Source organism: Leucoraja erinacea, chromosome 12 (genome assembly GCF_028641065.1).
Source record: "Leucoraja erinacea ecotype New England chromosome 12, Leri_hhj_1, whole genome shotgun sequence".
In the NCBI taxonomy this organism is placed as follows: domain Eukaryota; kingdom Metazoa; phylum Chordata; class Chondrichthyes; order Rajiformes; family Rajidae; genus Leucoraja; species Leucoraja erinaceus.
In genome coordinates, this window is record NC_073388.1 from 38,462,317 (window position 1) to 38,488,055 (window position 25,739).

At 41.2% G+C, this 25,739-nt stretch overlaps 1 protein-coding gene across 4 annotated transcripts in view; it reads right to left on the bottom strand.

Annotated features, from left to right (window-relative positions):
* atp11c (ATPase phospholipid transporting 11C) overlaps positions 1 to 25,739 on the bottom strand; it is a 114,965-nt gene that overhangs the window by 65,270 nt on the left and 23,956 nt on the right. For 3 of the 4 annotated variants that reach the window (XM_055643982.1, XM_055643981.1, XM_055643984.1), the window contains 4 exons: positions 9,893 to 10,012; positions 6,965 to 7,054; positions 5,778 to 5,858; positions 5,182 to 5,289 (listed from right to left, as the gene is read on the bottom strand). In XM_055643982.1, coding sequence (XP_055499957.1) covers positions 5,182 to 5,289; positions 5,778 to 5,858; positions 6,965 to 7,054; positions 9,893 to 10,012 — 399 coding nt within the window. Of the gene's footprint in view, positions 1 to 5,181; positions 5,290 to 5,777; positions 5,859 to 6,964; positions 7,055 to 9,892; positions 10,013 to 18,034; positions 18,104 to 25,739 lie in introns of all 4 variants that reach the window. The other variant, XM_055643983.1, reaches the window with a different exon arrangement.

A 25,739-nucleotide genomic window follows, 5' to 3' on the forward strand; every position in this document is an offset into this window, starting at 1 on the left:
CAAAGGAAATAAATCCATGTTGTAAGAACTAAATTTCTAAAATAAAAGTAAATACACAACTATGAACTAAAATAACAAACAACTGTGACCATCTCCAAGGAAAAACAAATGACATTTCAGAGACTTTTGGATAGGCACATGAATATGCAGGGAATGGAGGAATATGGATTATGTACAGGCAGAGGAGATTAGTTTAACTTAGCATTAGGTTCAGCACGATCGGTACACCGATCGGAGGCGGCGCGACTCTGGTCAGCAGCGGCCTCTGCAGCCTGTCCGCGTTTTTATTATTTTTTGTCTGTGTTTTTATGTAGTTTTTGTTATTTTATGTTGGTGTGTGTGTGTGGGGGGTGGGGGTGTGGTGGGAGGGGGGGGAAAACTTTTGATTCTCTCCCTGCACTGGAGACCCGACCTTTTCTCGTCGGGTCTCAGTTGTCGTTGGGGCCGCAACGAGGAGCGGCCTCCAACAGGAAGAAGCCGGGGACTCTGGTGCCGACGACTCACCGTCGCCGTCGCGGGGCTGGCCGAGACCGGAGCGGGTGGAGCTGCTACCGCTGCTGCTGCTGCTGCTGCCGCTGCCGCTGCTGCTGCTGATGCGGGGGCTGCTACTGCGGGTCTGCGGACGGCGGCACCGGGAGCCCGCGGATCCCTGGAGGGAGACCGCTTTTCGGGGCTCCTGCAACGGCGACTTCCCCCGCCCGAGTTGCGGGGTTGAAGAGCTCCTGGAGCGGGGCCTAACACCACTGCCCCGCGCGGCTTGGAATGGCCGCGGGACTCTGCGAGCACACACCGGCGTGGCTTTGATGGCCGCGGGACAATCGCCATCGCCAGCCGGGGGCTTTGACTTTGACTCTGACATCGGGGGGGGGGGGGGGGGGGGGGGAGAGTGCAGTGGAGAGATACGATTTTTTTTTTTGGCCTTCCATCACAGCTATGTGATGGATGTTTATGTAAAATGTAATTATGTTGTGTTTGGGGTCTATTTGTGTGTAATGTATGGCAGCAGAAACGGCATTTCATTTGGACCTCCAGGGGTCCAAATGACAATTAAATAGACTATTGACTATTGACTATCATTGTGGGTCGAAGGGCCAATTCTTGTGCTGCACTGTTCTATCTTCTAAGAGTAAATAGCGAGATGAATAAATTGCATGAGAAACAGCAAAAAATAGTTGGCATTAAGGATGTTTTTCAATGTAGACATAACCAGCAAAGTGTTAGATTAATACAGGAAATTCTTGAGACTCGAGTAAATAAGTTGAAGGCTCGGACAACACTGAAGCAGTGGACATGCTGTAGATAGTAATACTGAAGTAATAAATGTCTTGATATGATAGATTAAATGTAGTGTTTGAATCTAAGCTCAGGGCTGAGGACGGCACTCAGATTGTAAACATCCATCGGTCTGAGTGAGCAGGTAGGATAATGGTAGAGATATTATAATAGTGCAAGATGAAGTATTGTACTAGCCATAAAGAGAGGTTGGACAAACTTGGATTGGTTTCTCTAGAATGTGGGTGACTGAAGGTACACCAGATGGAACTATGTAAAATTATGAGATGGCTGTGGTGGACGTTTTCCCCCAAAGATGAAATGTCAAATATCAGAGGGCTTGGCTTTGATGTGAAAGTGGGAAAACTTAAAAGAAATGTGTTGGGCAAATAACGTTAACACAGGGCGGTGGGTGTCTGGAACACGCTGCCAGAGGTGGTAGTGGAGGCAAATATGATAGTGGCGCTTAAGCTACTTTTAGATAGGCACATGGATATTAACAATAGTCTTGTGGGCAACACTATTCTTAATCATCTGATGTATGCAGACGACCTGGTCCTGCTCTGTCCATATAGTGCTGGGCTGCAGCAGATGCTGAAGGTGTGCTCTCAGTATGGCCTTGATTATGACATAAAGTATAACGCTAAGAAAAGCCGCATAATGGTGGTTAGAAGCGCTGAGGACAGGGAATCAACTTTTCCGACCTTTTATTTGTCAGACAGTCCTCTTGCTGTGTGTGAGGAAATTAAATACCTAGGTCATGTCATATCTGATGACTGGACGGATGACAAAGACCTCTACCGACAGCGCTGTCAAATTTATCTTCAAGCCAACATGCTTATAAGGAAGTTTATAAGGATCACATGAGGTAGGGAAGATTATATCAGCAGTTCATTCGGTTATAGGAAAACAAGTTTCACTCTGCTCTACGGAATTTACCAAATTCACAACATCATGAATTGGCTGCTTGAAATTGCTTTGTTTAGAAAAAAAAACAAATTAACCACAAGAACTAAACAACAAAAAAATCCAAACTAAATATAACGAAATAGAATTTCTAAAAATGAATAGAAAGTCAAATATTTATCATGAAAATATCAATAATATGCGGATTTCAAACGTCAGATTACTTCAGGCAGACCAGAGGAGGCAGTCATACCGCCATCCATATCAACGGGACTGAGGTGGAGCGCGTCTCCAGCTATAAATTCCTCGGAGTGCATATCTCGGAGGACTTGTCCTGGTCCCTCAACACCTCCAAGCTGATCAAAAAGGCACAGCAGCGCCTTTACTTCCTTAGGAGGCTCAAGAAAGCCCACCTGTCCCCCCAGATCCTGACCAACTTTTACCGCTGTACCATAGAGAGTATCCTGACCACCTGCTTCACGGTATGGTACAGCAGCTGCACTGCTGCGGACAGGAAAGCACTACAACGGGTGGTGAAAACCGCGCAGCACATCATCGGTGCCCCGCTCCCTGCCATGGATGCCCTCCACCGAAAACGGTGTCTGAGACGGGCTGGGAAGATCATCAAAGACCCCTCACACCCCAACCATGGACTGTTTGCCCTCCTCCCATCAGGGAGGCGGTACAGGAGCCTCAGGTCACGTACCAGCAGGATGAGGAAAAGCTTCTATAACAACACAATCACACTGCTGAACTCGGAGTCCCGACGATAGACTTCTCTGGTCCCTCCGTCCCCCTGTGTTTAATCATTCTGTATTTCCTGATTATTCTGTATCTTCTCTCTTTCTATTTTTTTTCTTGTTTTTTCTCTTTATGTACAACTACTACGGACTGACGCAAAACTGCATTTCGTTGTACTGATACTTGTATTTTGTGCGATGACATTAAAGTTGAATTGAATTGAATTGAATTGAATTGAATTATATTCATAACATTATTTTAATAAGCTTTGAAGACTAGACAGTTTTGATGATTTTTTCCAGAATGGGTCTATGCCTGCAGACTTTGCTTGCCATATGTTTGTTTAGATTTCACGAACAAAGATAATTTCAACTCATTTCAACATTGAATTCCCATGTAAGTTTACAATAAAGCAGATTTTGGATGGAAGTAATTTGGCCTTCAGCTGACAACTAAATGGAAACAACTGTGACGTCAGTTTGTACTATACACTGAGCATTCAACTGAACTTGTTGGAATCAGCCTCAAGGTCAATACATTGTCTCTTTGGAAAATATCAATAATCACACAATGACAAGTTAAATGAAAACTTCTGCTGCAGATTAATATTTGTTGAAAGCAAAGTGTTTTTATTTAGACACAAGTCCTATTTGAATGTTTCAATTGGTCAATGGGGTGGGAGATTGCAACCTTCACGTGGTCCACACTGTTTTCGACTAATGGATTCAACCCGGCGTGCACAAACAAATATATGTAGTGTTTTGTTAGGTTGTGCACGCCATACGCAAGAAGAATCGGTCAATGGTTGATATATGAATAAGAACAATAAATCTTAAATACCAATGAGATAAGAGCAATGTTAAGATACACATAATATATTAAAAGGAAATAAATTACAATGGAGATGAAGAACAAAATGAGCTAATCTACTCAGAGCAAAAAACACCTCAGGTACATGGGAAGGAATATGCAAATCATATTACATATAAGTTGTTATGACGGGAATCACGAACCATTGCCAAATCCAAACTAAATCAAAACCAAGCTGTCACAGCAACTACTCGCAAGTACAGCTTGTTCAAGGAAGAAACCTGAAAGTTTACAAAGCACAGGGGAATATGACCAAATATTATGAGGAGCAGGAATCCATGGATCAAACACCATGCCCCTTGAAAAAGATTTGGAAAATGTCAGTCAGTAATTATGTTCATTTTATTAAGATTAACAAATCTGTTAAATATCCCAATCTTAGTACTGTACTCAGTAGGTCTCATGATTTATTGCAAGATACAACATTGAAACAGGCCTTTGGCCCACCAAATCTATGCAGACCATCTATCACCTATTCACACTATCTCTTATGTTATTTCCACTCATCCACTCCCTTGTACTAGGGACAATTTACAGAGGCCAATTAACCTACAAACCTACTCATCTTTGGTGTGTGGTAAAAACAATTGGAGCACCCAGAGAAACCCAAATGTTGATTAAACACAAACCATTAGTCAAGGAATGGAGGTGTAGGGACCACGTGCAGGCATGTGCGATTATTTTAACGGCATCATGTTTGGCATGGATAATGTGGGTTGAAGGGCCTCTCCTTGTGCTGTACTGTTCTAGGTTCTATATGAAATCCAAACTACATTGGTTGGTGCAACATTCACTTAACTTTTATTACGCAACAAATGTTTGCCCAAGTGTACTTGCTGTACTTTGCTCAGAAATCAAAGTTGGAATAAAACATATCTTTGTACACAAGTTGGTGTCATTAGGAATGATTGTTTAGTTTAGTGATACAGCGCGAAAATAGGCCCCGAGTCCGCGCCGACCAGTGACCCCTGCACATTACCACTATCCTACACACACTAGGGACAATTTACATTTATACCCAGCTAATTAACCTATAAGCCTGTACGTCTTTGGAGTGTGGGAGGAAACTGAAGATCTTGGAGAAAACCCACGTGGTCACCGGGAGAACGTACAAACTCTGTACAGACAGCACCCGTAGTCTGGGATCGAACCCGGGTCTCCATTGCTGTAAACGCTGTAAGGCAGCAACTCTACTGTTGTGCCACCGTGTCGCCCACAGATTGTGTTATTAGAGATAGCTACACAGAAAGGAGCCTTTCATACCCTTTCATAAACATTGCAGAAAACAAAATTGTGTTAAATGCAGAAATTTTTATATGACACAATAATAACTTAATTACTGAAATTTTGAGAGAAACATTGGTGTAAAAAACCTAAAATGATCAATTTTACCTGAATCTTTTCACTTTGTTTTTCCACTATTCGACCACTATTAACAATATAGACAGGGCTTTTATTCACAGAATTATCTGCTTTATGCCTGAGCCAGTCCTCATAGCCCTGTAATGTGTACAAAGCCACAGAAAAATGTATAGGTTTAGCAAGTTGTATCATTTTTGCATTATGTGTTATGCTGTACACTTGTACACCACAAATGTTGAAGTTCACAATTAATCAGCATATTATTCACATGTAAAAGACAACAATGTTGTCTTGCAAAGCTACCACTTCTTAAGAGTAAATCAGAAGTTGACTAATAATAATAATAATAATATTTTATTGTCATTGCACATAAGTGCAACAACATTTGGGTATGCAGCTTCCATCCGACATCATAACTTAAGTAACGACTAAAATTTAGGTTTAGATACCCCGAGAACATGGTTTGTACAAAAAACATTACAACAGTAAAATAGTAAAAACAGACTAAACTGTGTGAAGAATAAAAAAATATTGTTCTTCGTAAGATTAAACCAGAATTTTTATATTTAATTCTATATGCATAGCAACAGTAATTTTGTTACAAGTAGATGTATTTTTCTTCTTACTTGTTTGATTGCAGTGACAATAATCACAAAAAAGAGGGGGAGGCCACTTGTTACCGGGCTAGTTGGAGTATCAACAATAACCTGAGGATTAAAAAAAAGAGGTAGATTAGCTCTTGCAGTATTAAGAATGACTGTGGTGTCAGTAAAACTGCAGCACACCAATTACATTGTGTAAACTACTTGTACAGCATAATTGTTTCAATCAGATAAATACATACACTGATGCACAATACTACTGTTTATCTCAGGGATATTACTGCAAAGGCTTTTAGTTTTTTGAAACTCCTTTATGACATGTGGAACTCTTTCACTCAAAAAGGGAGACAAAACAGGAAACTACAGACTAGTATCTATCATAGAGAAAATGTTCGAAGCTACCATTAAAATCATTATTAATCAGACAGTCATCCTAATTAATGAAGTTCAAGAAAGGAAAATCATGTTTGATTGATTTTTTTGAAAACCAATGGATGTACCAGTCAAGATTTCCAGAAAGCATTCAAAGATTCCTGATTTCAAAGATACCGCAAAGATTACTGGAGAAAATAAGAGATCACATTACAGATAGTAACTCCTCTCGCCTAAAGAAGATTGGCTGCAAGCTTTGAGAAGCAAAGGGATTTGGGCATCAAAGCATAATTTGCAAAAGTGAGCGTGTAGGCACACAAATACTTAGAAACCTATAAGAAAGTTATCAATTATTTTTAATAGAGAAGCTGTATATAAAAATATGGAGGGTATCATAATTATAAGAGAACAATAACGAGACCACATTCGGAATACTGGGCTCCCCATTTGGGATTGGTATAGAAGGTACGGGAAGCAGTTCAGAAAAGGTTTTACGATACCAATAAAGGGACTAAATGGGATGTCTTTAATTTTAGTTTTATTGAGATAGCGTGGAAACAGGCCATTTGACCTATCGATTCTGTGCCTCAGGTTTTCAAGTTTTCAAAAACCTTTTCCTCAAAGAGCAGTAGAATTAGTGTCTTTGAATATACTTCAATCAGAAGTAGATGCACAGATTTTTGTTAATGGGGTGAAGTGTTTCTATGGGTGAACAGGAACGTGTTGAAGATATAATCAGATCAGCCATAAACCTCATTAAATGGCACAGCAGCTTCACGGGGCTGAGAGGCCTGCTTCATTCATTTGAATGTTTTTTAAGTACAATTGGTTTGACTTACCTGTACAAGGAATATGATAAGAAAGTAAAAATTTGCAATTCTTCTGAACTGTTCAAACAAATTTTTTGGAATAAAATTCCAGTATGTATACTGTGAAGATAAATGATACAAAAAGAGAAGCTTAATCCACAACTCAATGATTGGTTGTTTCAAATAATCATGCAAAACTATGTAAGAATGGAACCATTCTCCAAGCCCAACTCTCCCTCAGACCCCACACCATTATCTGATTTCTTCAAGCTCCAATTTTAGAACAGCACTATCAGTGAATATTATTTATCATACTGATCCACTTTAAAAGTCTAAGTACATCAACTCCACACTCCATATAACATTTTCCTTGAGATGCCAATTTAAAGGAGTTTTTGGTTTAAATTAACAAGTTAATATTAACATTCTATGATTGCAATTTTTGTTGTTTTAAACATTTTGTTAATAGCTATGCGATAGCAATCAAACATAGAAACATAGAAACATAGAAATTAGGTGCAGGAGTAGGCCATTCGGCCCTTCGAGCCTGCACCGCCATTTAATATGATCATGGCTGATCATCCAACTCAGTATCCCGTACCTGCCTTTTCTCCATACCCTCTGATCCCCTTGGCCACAAGGGCCACATCTAACTCCCTCTTAAATATAATGCCTGTGCAGAATACTGCTAAAGCTGGAAAGCTGAAATAAAAACAAATGCTAGAAATAATCAGATGAGGTAGCATCTATGGAAAAAGTTCATGTATCAGCTTTGTTTTATTTCATAATCTTGACGTGTTGGCTTTGAGCTTTGTTAAAATTCCCCAAATAATGCAAAGCATTAAATATTTGTTCAATGACTTAGCATAGCTTAAGTTGGATGTTGCCTCAAATCGTTGCAAGATCAAATACAGCATGGACAAATGCAAGATCAATGCAGGACTGAAACACTATTTTTTAATGGGTTTGTTCATTCATTGATTTTTAACAAACAGCTAAAACAAAATTACACCCAATACTTTTTTTAGTTTAGTTTAGAGATACAGCGTGGAAACAGGCCCTTCGGCCCACTTGGTCTGCGCCGATCAGCGATCTCCGCACATTAACACTATCCTACACCCACTAGGGACAATTATTACCAAGCCAATTAACCTACAAACCTGTACGTCTTTGGTGTGAGAGGAAACCGAAGATTTTGGCGAAAACCCACGCAGTTCGGGGGAGAATGTACAAACTCCGTATAGATAGCACCCGCAATCGGAATCGAACCCGGGTCTCTGGCGCTGCATTCGCTGTAAGGCAGCAACTTTGCCGCTGCGCCTCCGTGATCACCCAACTTTTGCTGGCCACATGCAACCTCTAAGTATTTTAGTGCAACCTCTAAGTATTTAAGTACTAGATTGCATTCCATGGACTTTATTCAATTGGTTGCAACAATAACACTACAACCAACTGCTAACAGGCAACATTTTCCTTGTTTCTTTCTGCACTCTTTCATTTTGCTGTCTATTGTACTCTAGTTTATAACATTATCCGATCTGATTGCATAGCATGTAAACAAAGCTTTTCACTGTATCTTGGTATACGTGGCAATAATAAACCTAAACCTCAAAGCAACGATCACCTGCATTAACTACTTGAATACCTGAACACAAAAAACATGTTACAATTGTTTTGGTTTATGTTAAATTTAAAACAGCTAAGGAGATATAAAAAAACCTTCAACAAAGAAAAAATAATCTCTGTTATCCATGTGCGCATTCACTGTATATTTCTTAAGAACACCTAAAATATCAAATGTCGAGATTAAGTTGACTTAAAGTTGATATTCCATTTTGGTTGACAATTTAAATCTATTCTGAATTCAAGTTTTGTTTGAGCAAAACACATATGGTCAAATGGAGAATTATAACTGCATGTTGTCATTGCCATGACAACTCCAACATAATTTGTAGAACTCCCGCTGTTCTGGCAATATGAGCATTAACCTTAATTGAATGAGTGGTGCTGAGTCACTGCAAAAGAAAATGCTGTCAGCCAGTTAGTGGAGAAAGTTAACTGTGTCAGACATTTTAGATATTGTCTATTTAAAAAATCAGTAAAGCCACATTGTAACTTCTTGGTCAAAGAAACTGATAGCAATGGTTATGCGTATATATTTAACTGAACACATGGAGTCAAAAAAATTCAAAAGTATGACAAAATTATTTATATTTGCTTATAGTTTTGTCGCAATTAAAAAAAGTGAAAATTACACGAATAGCATGATAGGTGGGCTGTGGGGAAAAGTGACCAAGAATGGAGCTGAAAACAAGTATTTTGCTTCACAGATTTCTCTCAAGCTCTGTATATTTTTCAGGATGGCAATTGATTGATGCATGGAACCTAGGTAATGCAAATTAAGCCATCTTTAAATCGGTATGTCAACGATATGCAACCTTATCTTCTGCTGAGCATTTAGTTTTATTGCTGTTGTCATGCTACTGCCAAGCTATCTTTAAGATGCATGAATCTTAACTGAATCCATGAAGACTGCTGAAGTGATGCAGATTAACTTTATGCTAATGTTTTGCCCCATTGCCTTCGACATTAACCTTCCTTAAAAGGGAAACGAAGATAGACACTAAAAACAGCATCTGCAGTTCCTTCCTCCATCAAGTGAAATGGTTTGATGGTCAAAATGGTTATTGCCATTATTGCTTCTTCCTGAATCTAACGATAAGGACAACTCCGTTATTCTTCAGCTTTTATTTCTGCTCAGTATCTGATAAATAAATACATTTATGCAATATTTTAAAATATCTAAACATGCCATGTTTTTTTCCTCTCATCTTCTGAACAAGTATTCACATTAATTTAAGAAACCGTATAATTAAATTCACTTCATTATTACTTATGCAGTACTTTAAAACTCAATAATTAGAATAGTTTGATGCAGGACTTGAGATGCAGACTTACCTTTGAAGAAATTATTCTATTGTCACAGAAATTCTGAGGGAGAAATGGTTCTACTCCAGGAATTTGATGGTGTCCAACATAAATTGTGCGGCTGTCAACTCGTTTTTCTTCACCAGCACACTTGGAAGGATAAAGTATAATGTTGGTTGATTAGAAAGTGAAAATAGATTTGTACAGCCTTTAATTTGTTCTGTGCAACTGAATAGACTCTTAAGAGGGTCAGATCAAGGTTAAAATCAATTTCAATCACATTTTCATCCATAACTGACAAATTTCTGACATATAGCTTATCCTCATTACAACACAAAATATCAGAAAGGATAATTAATTTATGCATTTAGTGGTTGCAACAGATCAATACGTTAACTCATTTTTAGTCAGGTTAATGCAGCATAAAAACATGTTCTTTGGCCCATCACATCTATGACCACTTCATCGGCCCATTACAATAATCCCATTTGTATGTTAGGTCCATATCCTTCTCTACCCTGCCTATTCCAGTGCCTGTCTAAATGGCTCCACATATTGGTGAATGTATCCAATTCTACAACCTCCACTGGCAGCATCCCAAAGACATGCAGATTGGTAGTTTAGCTAGCCACTAAGTTACAAGTAGTACAAGTGCAGACCCGTTGGGTCTGTTCCCCCCACATGGGGGGGGGGGGGGGGGGGAGGGGGAGAAAAAAGATGCAGAGTCACACACAGGAGAGGGGGGGGGGAGGTGGGGGAGAGGGAGGGGGAGAGGAGGAGAGGGGTGGAGAGGAGGAGAGGGGGGGGGAGGGTGGAGGGGAGAGGGGAGGGGAGGAGAGGGGGGGGGGAGAGGAGGGAGGAGGAGAGGGAGGGAGGAGAGGGGAGGAGGAGGGGAGGGGGGAGGGGGAGAGGAGAGGGGGGAGAGGAGAGAGGGGGGAGGAGGAGGGAGGGGGGAGAGGAGAGGGAGAAGAGAGGAAAAAGAGGAAGGAGAGGGGGGGGGAGGAGAGGGGAGGAGGGGGAGAGGGGGGGAGAGGGGGGAGAGGAGAGGAGAGGGGGGGGGAGTGGAGGGGGGGGAGAGAGAGAGGGAGAGAGGGGGAGAGGGAGAGAGAGGGGGAGAGAGCAGGGAGGGGGAGAGCGAAAGGGGAGAAAGAGCGAGAGAGGGAGGGGGGAGAAAGAGAGAGGAGAGAGAGGGGGAGAGAGAGAGAGAGAGAGGGAGAGAGAGAGAGAGAGAGAGAGAGAGAGGGGGAGAGGAGAGAGGGGGAGGGAGGGAGGGGGGGGGAGAGGGAGAGAGAGGGAGAGGGAGAGAGGGAGAGGGAGAGGGGAGAGGGAGAGAGAGGGAGAGGGAGAGGGGAAGGGAGAGAGGGAGGGGTGGGGAGAGAGAGGAGGGTGGGAAGAGAGAGAGAGGGTTCCTTTTTACTTCAACCCAAACAACCATTTGCAGGCAGTGCTTTTTTCCTCAAACTAACCATATTTTCATTTTCAAACCACATTATGGGTACTCACAGCTGTGGAGACATTTGTTCAGTGTTATTCAGAGCTCTGATTGAGGCACACCACTTGCAGAGACTGATTGGGGCACACCACTTGCAGAGACTGATTGAGGCACACCACTTCCTGGTTTTATAGTTCCTCCACCCTGCCACCAGCAGGGGCAGCAGAGAGAATGGGGAATTTTGTAAAAACATTAATATCTCTGTCATTTGTCATCGACAGGAAAAATCCTCGGCACACATATGGCGGAGGGGGGCTCTGAGCAAGGTGGCCAAAAATGACGGCCATAGGTAGCGGCGTTCTCTCGGAAATCGCAGCGCAGATGGCCAAAACCGGTCAAGAACAGACTTTTAGTAATATAGATGTCGGTGAATGATAGAATCTGAGGGTAATTGAAGGATATGTAGGAAGAATAAAGTGGGATTGGGTATTTAGCTGTTGGCACAGACTCAATGGACCGAAGGGTGCATTTCCTAGCTCTATGACTGTGATTCCAAACCTCCTCCCACAACTAGTCTTTCGCCCTGGCTTTTATATTCCATTCCCCGACAGATAAAGGCAAGCAATCCGTACAACTTCTTCGCGACTACACGTGTGTTATTTTCATGGCACTATGGATCCGTGTGTCATTTTCATGGAACTATGAACTATCCCTCTGTTAATCAACATTCCTTAGCCCCCTGTCATGTACTGCACACGTTTACTTCCAAAGCATTTCAAGTATTCGTATATAATATTTACATAAAATATAAAATGTGCAATTGGAAGAAATTATATTTTGTAAGTTAAATCATATGCATTTAAATCATACTACTGTGATTGTTTCCTTGTAAGATGGGCAAAATATAAAAAACACGACAATTGTGGAATTTAAGATTAGTAGTGGATTTGCGAAACAACAGACACCAAGGTATAGAGACAAAATAACTGCAGATGTCGGTTTATATTGCCAGCATATCCCCTGAAATGGCCAGATAATCTTGGGAGAAAGGATGGACAGCCTAGATTTGCGCCTAAAAACGGAAATTGAAAGGGGATTAGATTGAAACATACACGATACTAATGGATCCGGACAGGGTGAAAATTGGTGAATATTTCCTTTGTTGTAGAAATCCTGAACTAGGCGTCATTGCTCAATGTTTGTGTTTCTTAATAGGTGACCCCTTTTTACAAGTAAAAAGGGGTCACCTATTAAGAAACACAAACATTTTTTTTTTGAGGATCATGAATTTTCAAACTCTTATCACAAAGTACAGTTGAAGCAGAAGGAGCAAGATACTTGATAAGCAAGAGGGCAAAGGTTACAGAAGGTAGAGGGGGGAATGGTCACGTTACAATCCAGCCAATCATGATCTTGTTACATTGCAAGCAGGCTTGATGGGCCGAGTGGCCTATGCCTGATTCATTTGGTCAATGTTTACATCCATTGAATTAAAAAGTTTAACAAAGGAAAATAAGGATTATCAATTTATCCCAAAAGGCTATAAAGAAGCCTATTCAATTCATTAAAAGAATGCTCAACTCTTTTACTTGAGCAACTTCCATGTTATTAATCTACAACCATAAAAGGTGACAGCAAAAAAAGTTCAAAGCTGCTGACATAGCGGCTCTCAGAAACTTTCATTGACATAAACAGTGTATAACTGAACCAAACATGGCAGAAAATGTAAATACTGCATTTTTCAAATGAAAACTCAATTATAATATAAACTGCCAAGTTTTGACTTCTTAATGGGAAATTACATTTGTGCAGTGCAATTACCTCAAGCTTATTTAAACAGAAAAAAACTGTTTCATAGAATATATAAAGCTTAAGTTTTCCCAAGTTCCACATGTAAAAAGGCAACAATCACATTTCAATCTTCCAGCTATGGTTTTACGATACCATTTATAAAGGATAGCAATGTGGCAATTATATGCAGTAAATATATTGAAGTCTTTCTCACTCCATATCTCAAATGGAAATGCTTCTGCATTGGTCTTTCATGCTGCAGGAGGAATCCATGTTACCTCCCTCTCCTTTTCACCCTGTCTCCTTCCACCTATATGTCTTTCTGGCTTCACAATCCACACTTTTTCTACCCTATCTCACATCTTCTGATATTTCCATCTCTGCCCTTTGTCCAACCATCTGCCAATCGACTTGCCAGGCTTTGTCCAGCCCCCACTTCCCTCCCAGCTTTCTTCCCCCACCCCCTCCACACCACAATCAGCCTGAATGGTCCCAAACCAAAACATGTTTTCCAGAGATGATGGGTGACCCACTGAGCTACTCTTTTTGTAAACCAATATCTGTAGTCCCTTGTATCAAAATAATCAAGTGTGTCTTATTGTCATATGTCCCAAAACAGATGTTGAATGCAAACTGTAGTCTATGAACAACAGCATGACACAGGTTTTAGTGTCCAGGTGGTCAGTGCAGAGCCAGCAAGGTATCATCTTCCATTGTTCTGTTATAGCGGTAGCCATATTGAAGTAGGGCCAGGTTCGTGTTGAGGTGGACATTGATGTGCACCATAACCAACTTCATCCCCACATTGAGGCATGTCATCTTTATCTACTTGGGGTGTTTGGTATCATTGATAGCTTTTTAAAGCAGGTGGAAAACTTGGACCTCAGTAATGAGGTCGAAAATGTCCTCTAAAACTCCAGCCAGCTGGGCCGCACAGGTTTTGAGAATGCGATTCGGTATACCATCAGAGCGCTCACCCTCTTGAAAGGTCTTCTGACGTTGACCTCGGTAACTGAGATTACAATACTATCGGGGGGCTTTGGGGACACAGGAAGGCACATCAGTGTTCTCCCAATTGAATCGTGCGTAGAATGCATTGAAATCATTGGGAGTGATGCCTCACTGTCACTTGAGCTGCCCCTTGTTTTCGCCTTGTAGGAAAAGGTGGTGTGCAAGCCCTGCCACAGCTACTGAACGTCTAACATCCTCCAGTGGAGAACAAAAGTCCCGTTAGCCTGTTTGATGGATGGCCTTATCAAGGTCGTATCTGGACTTTATGAAATTGCATTGCCAGATCCAAGATCCTGGTTCATCCAAGGCTTTTGGTTGGGGAGCACTTGGATGGTGTTGGTAGGAACACATCCCACACATTTCCTTATAAAGTCGGTACCAATTAAGTTTATTTCTCAGTGCACAGGAAATGCTATGGATACTGCAGATGTGAATTAAGGTAGTATATATATATTCAAGTGCCAGCTGACTAATGTGACATGTCAAAAAAAAAATACAGTGTGTACCATCCAACTGTATTGTAGATGTATTACTTCAATATAGTTTCAGTATATATGACCCTTTACAGCCCAGTTTCCTCACCAAAGTACTTTTCTTTTATAAAAGATTGATAGATTAGATAATATGTACAGATCTTAAATGCAACAAACAACATGTCTCTTTTCAAGATAGCAGAAAAGTGGATTAAAGAACAAATTGAAAGAGGGGGAAAAAATTACATTGGGGATTGCATTCTTAGAAAATTATCTGTTTACAGTATTCCATAACGCAAAGCTGTGGCGTATGTGCATGGATCAGGAAATGCAAGTTCTTAAAATGTGATGCTCCTACCCTCTTCTCATTACCGTTGGGCAGGAGGGACAAAAGCCTGAAGTCGTACACCACCAAGAACAGCTACTTCCCTGCCACTATCAGGTTCTTGAAACGACGGGCACAACTCTCATGCTTTGATTTTTTTTTCTTCCTAATTGGTGATTTGTACTGATGGATTGTTTTTTTGTTGCAGTCTTTTCTCTTTTTAATGTTCACAAGTTTACGTTATAGGAGTAGAATTAAGTCCACTCCGTCATTCAATCATGTTTGATCCTGACTCCTAATCCCACCTCAAAAATACTGTTGGAGCAAATTATTTCCATATCTCAAAGTTTTGGGTAGTGATTTACAAATTCTGCAAGGCAAATTTCAAAAATATTCAAAATGAAGACTAAAATGTCATTTATCAAAACAAAATTGTTTGTGTAACTTGACTAATTTGTATATAAACAAGCTCATGCTAGCTGTTACCATGTCAAATGCCATGTCGAGCTATAGTAAAGTGTGAAACATTCAGAACATGAAAAACTGAAACGTATTTCAATCAGTTAGAAAGAGTACAATTATATGCGGAATTTCATCAGTATTTAATACTTTTCCTTAACCAAGCTTCTGGTCACCTATTAGCTCCGATGTAAATTAACAAAGCACTTAGAATTATTTTCCCATTTTAAAAGTACATTTTAAATTTACAATTTTGCTCCCATGGTTTGGGATTTAAGCAGAAATAAGCACAGTACGCACAACAATCTGTTTTTAGATTTCAAAACGCAACAAATTCCTGTCATGATCACAAATACTAGATAAAAGAATGACCAGCAACTAAGTGGGAATGCCCAAAAGCTTGCGGAAAAGAGATTGGTTTCAAACAGGATGGTTTTATTTTAATGTACTAAAAAGGAACTGCAGATGCTGGTTTATACCAAAGAGAGACACAAAATGCTGGAGTAACTCAACAGATCAGGCAGCATCTGTGAAATGGGTGGATAGGTGTCTTTTATCCAGCTATTTCAGGGATGGGTAGGGCTATAGAGATGGCATCAGCCGAGGACTGTTGTGGTGGTAGGCATAACACAATGGGTCAAGGATGCTTGGTAGACCGGATTAAATATGTTCCATAACCAGCCTTTAAAAGCACCATGATGGTGGATGTTCTGTAGAAAACATCCTATCGGAATGCACCACAGCTTAGTAAGGCAACAGCTCTGCCCATGACTGCAAGAAATTAAAGAGATTTGTGGAAATACCCCAGTTTAATCGCACAGATCAGTCTCCCCCACATCACATACACTTCACACCTTGGGAAAGCAGCTAATGTCGTCAAGGACCATTTGCACACCAATCATTCTCTATTCTCTCCTCTCCTGTCAGATAAGATACATAAGCTTGAAAGAACATACCACCAGATCCAGGAACAGATTCTCCCTACCACTTATGAGACTATTGATTGGGCTCTCATAAACTGTGGGTGTAAACCCGATCTCACAATTTCCCTCAACGCGCTGAATGCACTGTTTTTTTAATCTGCACTCTCTCTATAACTGTAACACTATATTCTGCATTTTGGTATTTTTCTCTTGTTGCACTTGTGTAAAGCTTGATTGTACTCATATACTGTACATAGAATGTTTTGACAAGATAGCAGGCAATTTTTTAAATGTATCTCTGTATATGTGACAATAATAAACCAACAACCAATTTACAGTCCTTAGCTTGATGATGAGACATTTTGATTGATCAAATAAAAAGGTAAAAGGCAATCTTTTCTAAAGATCCTAATATAACAGCATTTGGGAATGTAGTCTCTTTATGACTTATACAGATATACTTTTCCAAGATTTTAAATAATTAAAAAGGAGAAATGTTGATGGCATTTTGATTAGAATATTTAGCCCTAAAATAAAAGTAATTTGAGAAACAAAAATACTTCTTCAGATCAGAATAACATTAATCAAGTTAAATTGTAACTTGCTAAATATCACTCATCCCCTTTATTAAAACAAACAAATGCAGAAAGCAAAGCATGCACAAATCTATTCACATCTAAAATTCTGATTAAATTTCATAGAACTGACAAAACTGTGTGGAAGATATTCTTGGCACAAAGTTTGTTTACAAGTTATGGGATTACACTGCATTCTAATGATATTTTATAGTTTGTTTTCTGCTTTATTTTAAGCAAAATGTTATTGATGGACTTGCACATCTGAGGAACAAAAATGCTCCATTATAACAAACAAAGACAAATTAGATGAATAGAACTGACAAATTTATCTACAGTTGATTAAAAAGTCCCCTTTCATCACTTTTCCACTCCCCACATGACAAAGAACAAACAGCTCGGAGCACTCAACGATTTGGGAGTGAAGTCCAATGAGCCAGAATTTCACAAATATAATGCACATAATACAGATTATCCTGTATGAAACTGAGTTTCTTAGCAAAAATATTAGAAACAAGATTTTGCCAATCAATATGCCCCCCTGGTATGTGTTTATCCATTACCTGCCGCACTTTGTCCTCCTGTCTTCTACTAGCTTTCTTCTCTCACCCCCCCCCCCCCCCCCCCCCCCCCCGTTACAATCAGTCAAAAGTATCTGTTCTTCCACATGCACTTTTATGGCCTGGTTACCAAGTATAACTGATAACTTATTGCATTAGTGTGTATGTATATTTATCAGTTGTGTTGTTGAATAAAGCAATAGTAGGAATTGCATTGCGCTGTTTCAGGCACATATGACAATTCAATACTCTCCACTCATGCCACATTATAAATTGCATGCTAATTGTACACTTGAAAATACAAGGTCTGAGTTAATCTGCAATGGCTGAAGTTATGGCTTGTTTGGGAGCTTAGGCTGAAGAGACACAAGAAGATAATTTTCTTCTATGTGGACAGTGGGCACACCATCCTGGCATAGTCTGGATTTGTACGACATTCACACGGTTAATAAGAAAGTATCAAATTTGGAAAATTCAAAAAAGCCCTAAAAAATGTGCAATCCACACTACATTGCATTGGTGTGATTATATGATAATATTTGACAATAAAACCTAGTTTAATCACTGGGAATGGTTATGTTAAAGCAGGGTTGGAAAACATATACACTGGTCACTTTACTTACCATTCTATTCCAACATAGAATCTCAACTCTGACGATATTCTCATATCCTGTCGCAGCGTGTTCAGTTCTCTTTAGGGGAACCAATTATGAAATGGTAGTTCACATAAGCACTCTTATAAAAGCATTTTAACACAAACATTGATCTATATTTGAACAAGTCTTTGTGAACAAAGTTCAAGGACTCATTTTAGAGAAAGAGCATGGGAAATAGCAGAGTAGGTTGTTTGCTATCTCCCCCATCATGCCTGCACTAACATTCAAAATATTTAATCTTGACGTCAGCTTCCAGTACAAAACCCACATCACTTGATTCCCTCAATATCCAAAAATCCAACAATCTTGCTTTTAAGATAACTTTGTGCTGAACCTTGACACCTTACTTAGGTACGGAATTCAATACACTTCATATGAAACAAAAATCTGTCCTAATCTCAGTCCTAAATTGCCAAATGTTAATTTTCTAATTGTGCCCCACCTGTCTGGAACTTCTTAGTGAGAAGGAGCATGTTTCTTGCAATTGCTAGCATTGGTTAGCACACAACAAATGCTTTTCCCTGTATAGGTACATGTGACAATAAACTAAATTCAATTCAAGCCTATATTGCTGCCTAAGAATATTGTACATTTCAAAGAGATCTTCTCTCATTCTTTAAATAAGCTTCATAGAATACTGTTCCAGTCCACTGAATCTCACCATGTAGGGCAAGCCTACTATCCCTGGAACCAGTTTAATGAACTTTGGCTCACTCCCTCTAATGGCAATTATATTTTTCTGAGTAGAGGAATGTTTCCAAAAAAGCCATTGATTTCACAATCTCCATCTTGCACAATTTAAGATGACAAAGTTGAGTGTGACATGGCCATCTCTCCTGCAATCACCTGGGAAGCAACTGTAGTGTATTTCTCTATAGTAGTGGTACGGTATATCTATAGAAAAGATTTGATGGATGTTGATCAATTTTCAATTTAAATTTTGTTTGTTGAAAATTTATTCCAAGAGATCTTTCTAATCTTAGAGTCTGCCTCCAAGCCTTCGTATTAATTAAATACCCTGAAGAATACATGGAGGTGAAGCTTCCTTTGTCATAATTATATTGAATTAAATGTAATCATACAAACTTAAATCAGTGAAATATGATTCCCAGCCCTGAATAATTTACAGTGCTTGGGGTTTGTATGGAGCATTCTGTAAATATGTATTTAAATGCTAACTACCAGCCATAATCAAAATAAGCTAGTTTAAATTAAATTATTTGAAGTTTTTCCACAATGCATGCTACCTATTAATTATCAGATGTAAAAGATTACTCCTTACACTGATACATTTCTGCATTTGTAATAACTTTAGCAGCAAAACAGATACCATTTAAGATATGAGAAATTAATCATGCTAATTTCAAACAAAATTCAACACCCCCCACGTCTATGCAGTTCGGAGCTTATTTGGAGATGGTAGTGTTTAATAGCCTGATGGTTGTTGGGATGAGGCTCCTGAACCAAGATGTTAGTTTACAGGCTTCTATGTGTCTTTTTATAATACTGCACACAAAAATGTGATGGGGGTCAAATTTCAAATTCATTCAAAAACGGTGACAAGCACGTTATTGGGTTCATGCCTAACATAGTATCAACAAAAAAAGAAAGAAAAGATAGCATATTGATGGTGTTTCCAAAAATAGCATCAGAATACACAAAGGTAGACAAAAATGCTGGATAAACTCAGCGGGTGAGGCAGCATCTATGGAGCGGCGGAATAGTCGAGACCCTTCTTCAGACTGATCTCTTTAAAAAAAAAAATTATTGGGCCGTGCGGGGCTGGGGAACGATGAGGTTGGAGGCTTGGGAGTGCAGGGAGCTGGAAGCAATGAAGCCAGTGATGGTGCTTGAGATAATGGCCTAGTGGGATCATGGTCCGAGGATAAGTAGGAGGAGGTGTCTGAGAGTTGTCTCAGACCGGTCGGTAGAGGTCAGCGTGCCAGGCTACCGACGTTGGCAGGTTTGATCACCCAGTCGGGGGTGTTGCAGAGTGAGTGGAGGGCTGTACGTGGGGGGAGAGGTCAGAGTGAGAAAGGGGAGTGGCAAAGTTGAGGCGGTTGATGTCCCACCTTCAGTTTAAAATGAAAAGGTCTAAACCAGGTAGGTGGCCATGAAGGGGAGTCCAAGAGGAGGGGGTTCGTTGGAGACGGGAGAAGCGGTCATCACTAGGGGGTGAGGACTCCTTCCCATGGAAATACGCTTGGATGCGGAGGCGACGGAAGAAGAGCTCCACATCGTGGCGGACATGGAAGTCATTGAGATGGGGACAGAGGGGAATAAAGGTGAGGCCTTTGCTGAGAACAGATCGTTTGGTATCAGAGAGGAGGACGTCAGGGGGATGGTGAACACACGGCAAGGATGGGGGTTGGGGCCAGAGGAAGGCAGGTGAGTGGACGGAGGCTGAGGCGATGTCTGGTAGGGGGGTGGTGAGTGTTCAGGGAGGAGAGGGCTATGAGGACCATAGTGTGGGTGGGGAGGAGCTGGGGTCACATGGTGGAAGGGGGAAGGGGAATACCCAGTGGAACCCCCATTGAGGTTCCCTGTGTGGGGGAGGGAGGGAGCACTTAGGACTCAGCGCAGTCAAACCACGTGGTGTGAGAGTCTGCAGCGTGGAGACTTCATGCCACTGTGCTGAGTCTAGGACTTAGGTAAGGTAATGGCTGCGGCCTGCTGGTGGACGGTGGAGTGGTGAGGGTCTTTGGAGTCACTGGTGGAGGCCCGCGGGGAGTGGAGTCTGGATCTGCGGGTGAATCGTCGGAAGCTGGAGAGGCAGCGATGGTCGGTGGTTACAGTGAGGTGGCGAGGGTCGGAGGTGCCAGTGAGGTGGCGATATTCGGCAGTCCCAGTGAGGCAGCAAGGGTCGGCTGTCTCGGTGAGGCGGCAAGGGTCGGTGGTTCCGGTGAGGCAGCGAGGGAGGCGCCGTGGGCCAGCGGTGGAGCCCAAGGCCTGCAGGCGGTTGAGTCGCGGAGTGTCAGTGACAAGAACAGTCTGGAGGCGGATGTTTACGATCCTTGGTGGAGTCCAGGTAGGCAAGGAATCGTTTGTTGAAGGCGTGGATCTGCCGTTGGATAAAGTATGGTTGGGGTCCGTTGTAGGTCTGGGTAAGTGAGGCCCGAAGTTGTGGGAGAGTCAAAGCGAGGTCCTACTGGTGCCAGCGCATCACAGCCAGAGTAGATCGCAGGGCACGGAAGGATAACTGCCGTGTAAAGCGGCAGATAGACTGTCGGAACCTATAGTCCGGGTTGGGTCCGAACTGGGAGGTAGGGAATTGGAGCTGGAACCCACAAGGTACAAGATGGAGGCACAGGCAAGTCCCGAGAAAGCAAACGTGGCTGTGGTAACGGGTCTGGGTTAAGATGTGGTCGTAGAGTTGGAGGGAAGGAGGAATCACAGAGTGGGACAGTGAGAGAGGAGGTTGTTAAACTGTCTTCGGAGAGAGAAAGAGAATTTCTTCAAAGTAGACATAACTTGAGGACATTTTGCAGTGGAGTAGACGAAATGTTTAAGAAAGGACTGCTGATGCTGGAAAAATCAAAGGTAGACAAAAATGCTGGAGAAACTCAGCGGGTGAGGCAGCATCTATGGAGCTATGGAGCAAAGTAATAGGCGCCTTTTCGGGTCGAGACCTTCTTCAGACTGATTCAATACACAAATACATTTTGTGTAACGGTTGTCGCATGGTGTCCACCAGTGACCTGGTTTGGCAGTTAGTGCACGTATTTCTTAATCCTTTCTGTTTATGAATACCACATGGAACAATAAAATTGCAAACATAGTATCCATTTCATTCACCTGATCATATAGACAATAGACAATAGGTGCAGGAGTAGGCCATTCGGCCCTGCGAGCCAATACCGTCATTCAATGTGATCATGGCTAATCATCCACAATAGGTACCCCGTTCCTGCCTTCTCTCCATATCCCATAACTTTGCTATCCCTAAGAGCTCTATCTAACTCTCTTGAAAGCATCCAGAGAATCAGCCTCCACCGCCTTCTGAGGCAGAGAATTCCACACACTCACAACTATCTGTGTGAAAAAAATTTTCCTCATCTCCGTCCATCATGTAGTAGAATACTGCATCCATCTGAGTGGACACTGCAACGCGCGTTTCACATCATACACACGTTGCAGTGGACACTAAAAGGTTTGGTGTCCCAGAAAACGAACATTACATTATTAGCGAAAACCAAACATTTTCACCAATGTGATCTAAATGGAACATTACCTTATGGATTTGAGCTATGTCAATGGCCGATGACTCGTCAGAACGTTTGATGTGGGCTGATTTTTTAGTAAGTAAAATGTCTCCGTAACGGTCGTTGCGGAACTTCCCGAAGTTGAAAGAATGAAGTTAACGACTTGGTCCGTACGAAAGGTAAACAAGAGACTGTGTTTTGCCAAATTGAATACTAGCTCAGTTTCTTAGTTTTGATGACCAATTTATGTCCAAACATTTTTTTTTAATGGATTTTAAAAAGTTGGAAAATATATCGTAAACGGTCATTGCGTTTTTGACACCACAATGTTTTTGATATATTAAATTGGAAAATAAGAAAAAATAATTAACTCGACCAAAAATCGCTACTACCATAGGATACCTCGTTGGGTTTTTGAAAAGCATTAAGAGGTTTGGCGCCTCCATAATTTAACTTACAGAGGTACAGACCCCGATAACGGCCATTGTGACAATGGATACCAAGCACAACGACCTTTACAGGATCATTATTGTACTGTATTATCTTTATGTTACTGTATTTTTCTCCTGGTATTGATAAAGATATTTCCCTAGAAGTTTATTTATGAATTCAATATTCATGACTAAATGTGGCAGTTTTTAATGTCACATTTTTGGTGTCCAAACTGGTGGTAAATCAATGAAGATTTGTCTGATTTGTCTGTCATGAAAAAAGTTTTTGACTTTCGGTCTTGAAGAATGCGACTTGAAGCATCTAATTTTTTCTGTTATTTATAAGGTTTTACATGATGGGCAGATTTTTTGTTAAGAACTGTGTAAAAAACTGAATAATAATCTTGTTCCTCAAAATCTCTCCAGTATTGTAAAAAAGACACATATCATTTTCCTGGAGAAACTCAGCGGGTGAGGCAGCATCTATGGAGCAAAGGAAATAGGCGACGTTTCAGGTTTAGACCCTTCTTCAGACTGATGTGAGGGTGGGGTGGGGGGGGGGGGGAGGGGGCGGGAAGAAGAAAGGAAGAGCCGGAGACAGTGGGCTGAGGGAGAGCTGGGAAGGGGAGGAGAAGGCAGGGACTACATGAAATTGGAGGTCAATGTTCATACCGCTGGGGTGTAAACTGCTTAAGCGAAATATGAGGTGCTGCTCCTTCAATTTATGGTGGGCCTCACTCTGGCCATGTAGAAGGCCCAGGACAGAAAGGTCGGCTTGGGAATGGGAGCGGGTGTTGAAGTGTTGAGCCACTGGGAGATCAGGTTGGTTATATCAAACCGAGCGGAGGTGTTGGCCGAAGCGATCGCCAAGTCTTTGGAGCGGCAGAGGTTCACTGCACCTCTTCCAACCTCATCTATTGCATCCGCTGTTCTAGGTGTCAGCTGCTCTACATCAGTGAAACCAAGTGTAGGCTTGGCTACACTGTATCACTCTATGACTCTCAAATGTTGCTGCTAATTCGTACTGATTGTGTTGTTGTTTAGGAAATCGAGGATCCAGTTGCAGCAGGATGCGCAGGACCCAGTTCTGTGAGCTTGGTAATCTATTTCTTGGGAATTATGGAGTTGAATGTCGAGCCATAGTCTATGAACAAGCGGTCCAGTGCAGAGTGGAGAACCAGTGTGATTAAATTCTCTGTTGACCTGTTGCGACAGTAGGTAAATTGTAGATCCATAATTGTAATATGCGCCATATATGCACCATAACCAACTCAAAGCACTTCATTACCATGCACTTCAGAGCTACCGGTCAGTATTTATTAAGGCATGTCACCTTGCTCTTCTTGAGCACAGGTATTATTGATATTATTGGTATTACTGATGGTATACCATCCGGTCCAAATGCTTTCCAAGAGTTCACCCTCCTGAAGGATTGCTGACGTCGAACTCTGTGACTGAGTTTTTAACACCATTAGGGCCCGGGACATCAGCGTTCTCCTTTTCAAAGCGGACATAGAACGCATTGAGCTCGTCAGGGGGTGATGCTTTGCTGTCGCATGAACTGCTCCCCAGTTTCGCCTTGTAGGAAGTGATGGTGTGCAAACCCTGCAATAGCTGCCAAACGTCCATCTCATTCTCCAGTTTAGAACCTTCAAGCCTTTTTGATGGCCTTATCAAAGCCGTATCTGGAATTTCTGAATGAATCTGCGTAGCCAGACTTGACTGCTCGAGATCTGGCTCTCAGAAGAATGCGGATCTCCTGGTTCATCCAAGGTATCTGGCTGGGAAACACTCGGATGGTTTTTGTAGAACCATACTCTTCCACATATTTCTTTATGAAGCCAGTAACAACTGCGGTGTATTCATTCAGGTCCATTGCCCATGGATTTAACAATTAGATCTGTACCGTTTTGTTGGAAGTTTCCTGCCATACTCCCTTCCTTCTAGTTCTGGACTGTTGTTTGCATCTTCTGCAGTGAAGAAAGATGCTAAATACCCATTCAATTTCTCTGTCATCTCCTTATGTTCCATTTTCAATTTTGTAATCTCACTTTGTGGGATCAACATTCTTTTTGAACTAGCTACAGAAATTCTTACATGCAGACCATTAAAATCCACACAATCCTCCCACAAACATGACAGTACTTTGATATGTAACAACTCTATTAATGAGATAGGCAAGGACAGAAATGTCACAGGAATATTGACAGCATTCACATTCTTCCAAATCATCCAACATCCAAAACATCCCAACTCCTCATAGCTAGTCCACCATGGACAAGATAGAAGTCGGGAGTGTGATGGAATGCGCACCACTTGCAGGTTGAATAACACTCACGAAGCTCGACACCATTGACTCAGTCCACCAGCAACGTAGAGTGACAACAGTTTCTACCATCTACAGGATGCATTGCAGGATCTCACCGAGGCCTGTAAGACAGCAACATTCCGACCTACAACTTCTACCACCAAGGGCAGCAAAAGTGCGGTAACACCTTCACGAAGCCATGCAACATACTGACTTGGCAATATATTCCATTCCTTCACCGTCACTGGGACCATACCCTGGAACTCTCTCACTAACATCAAGCACAGCAGTGACTAAAGAAGGCAGCTCTTCTTCACCTTTTCAAGGGTAACAATCTAATGTTGACTCGTGTGACATTCCCAATGTAATATCATTATAGAATCATAAACATCACAAGATGACACTTTAAAATAAATCTTTCTTAACCCTGTTTATGTTTTTGATTGGCTTTATCTCATACTCCAATTTTTCTTTCTTTAATTTTTTAGTCATTAGAGTTTGAGTTCATTTTCGGGTGCAGTGAAAAGCTTGCTAACCAGTCAGCGGAAAGACAATATAGGTTTCTAATCGAGCCATCCACAGTGTATAAATCAATGATAAAGGAAATAACATGAATAACGTTTAGTGCTATTCTTCTGACATGCCACACATCTTTGTGGAATACCTACTTAAACCTGACAGTGCATACAACATTTTAACATAAGATTGCATCTCTCCAGGTACATTTTTGT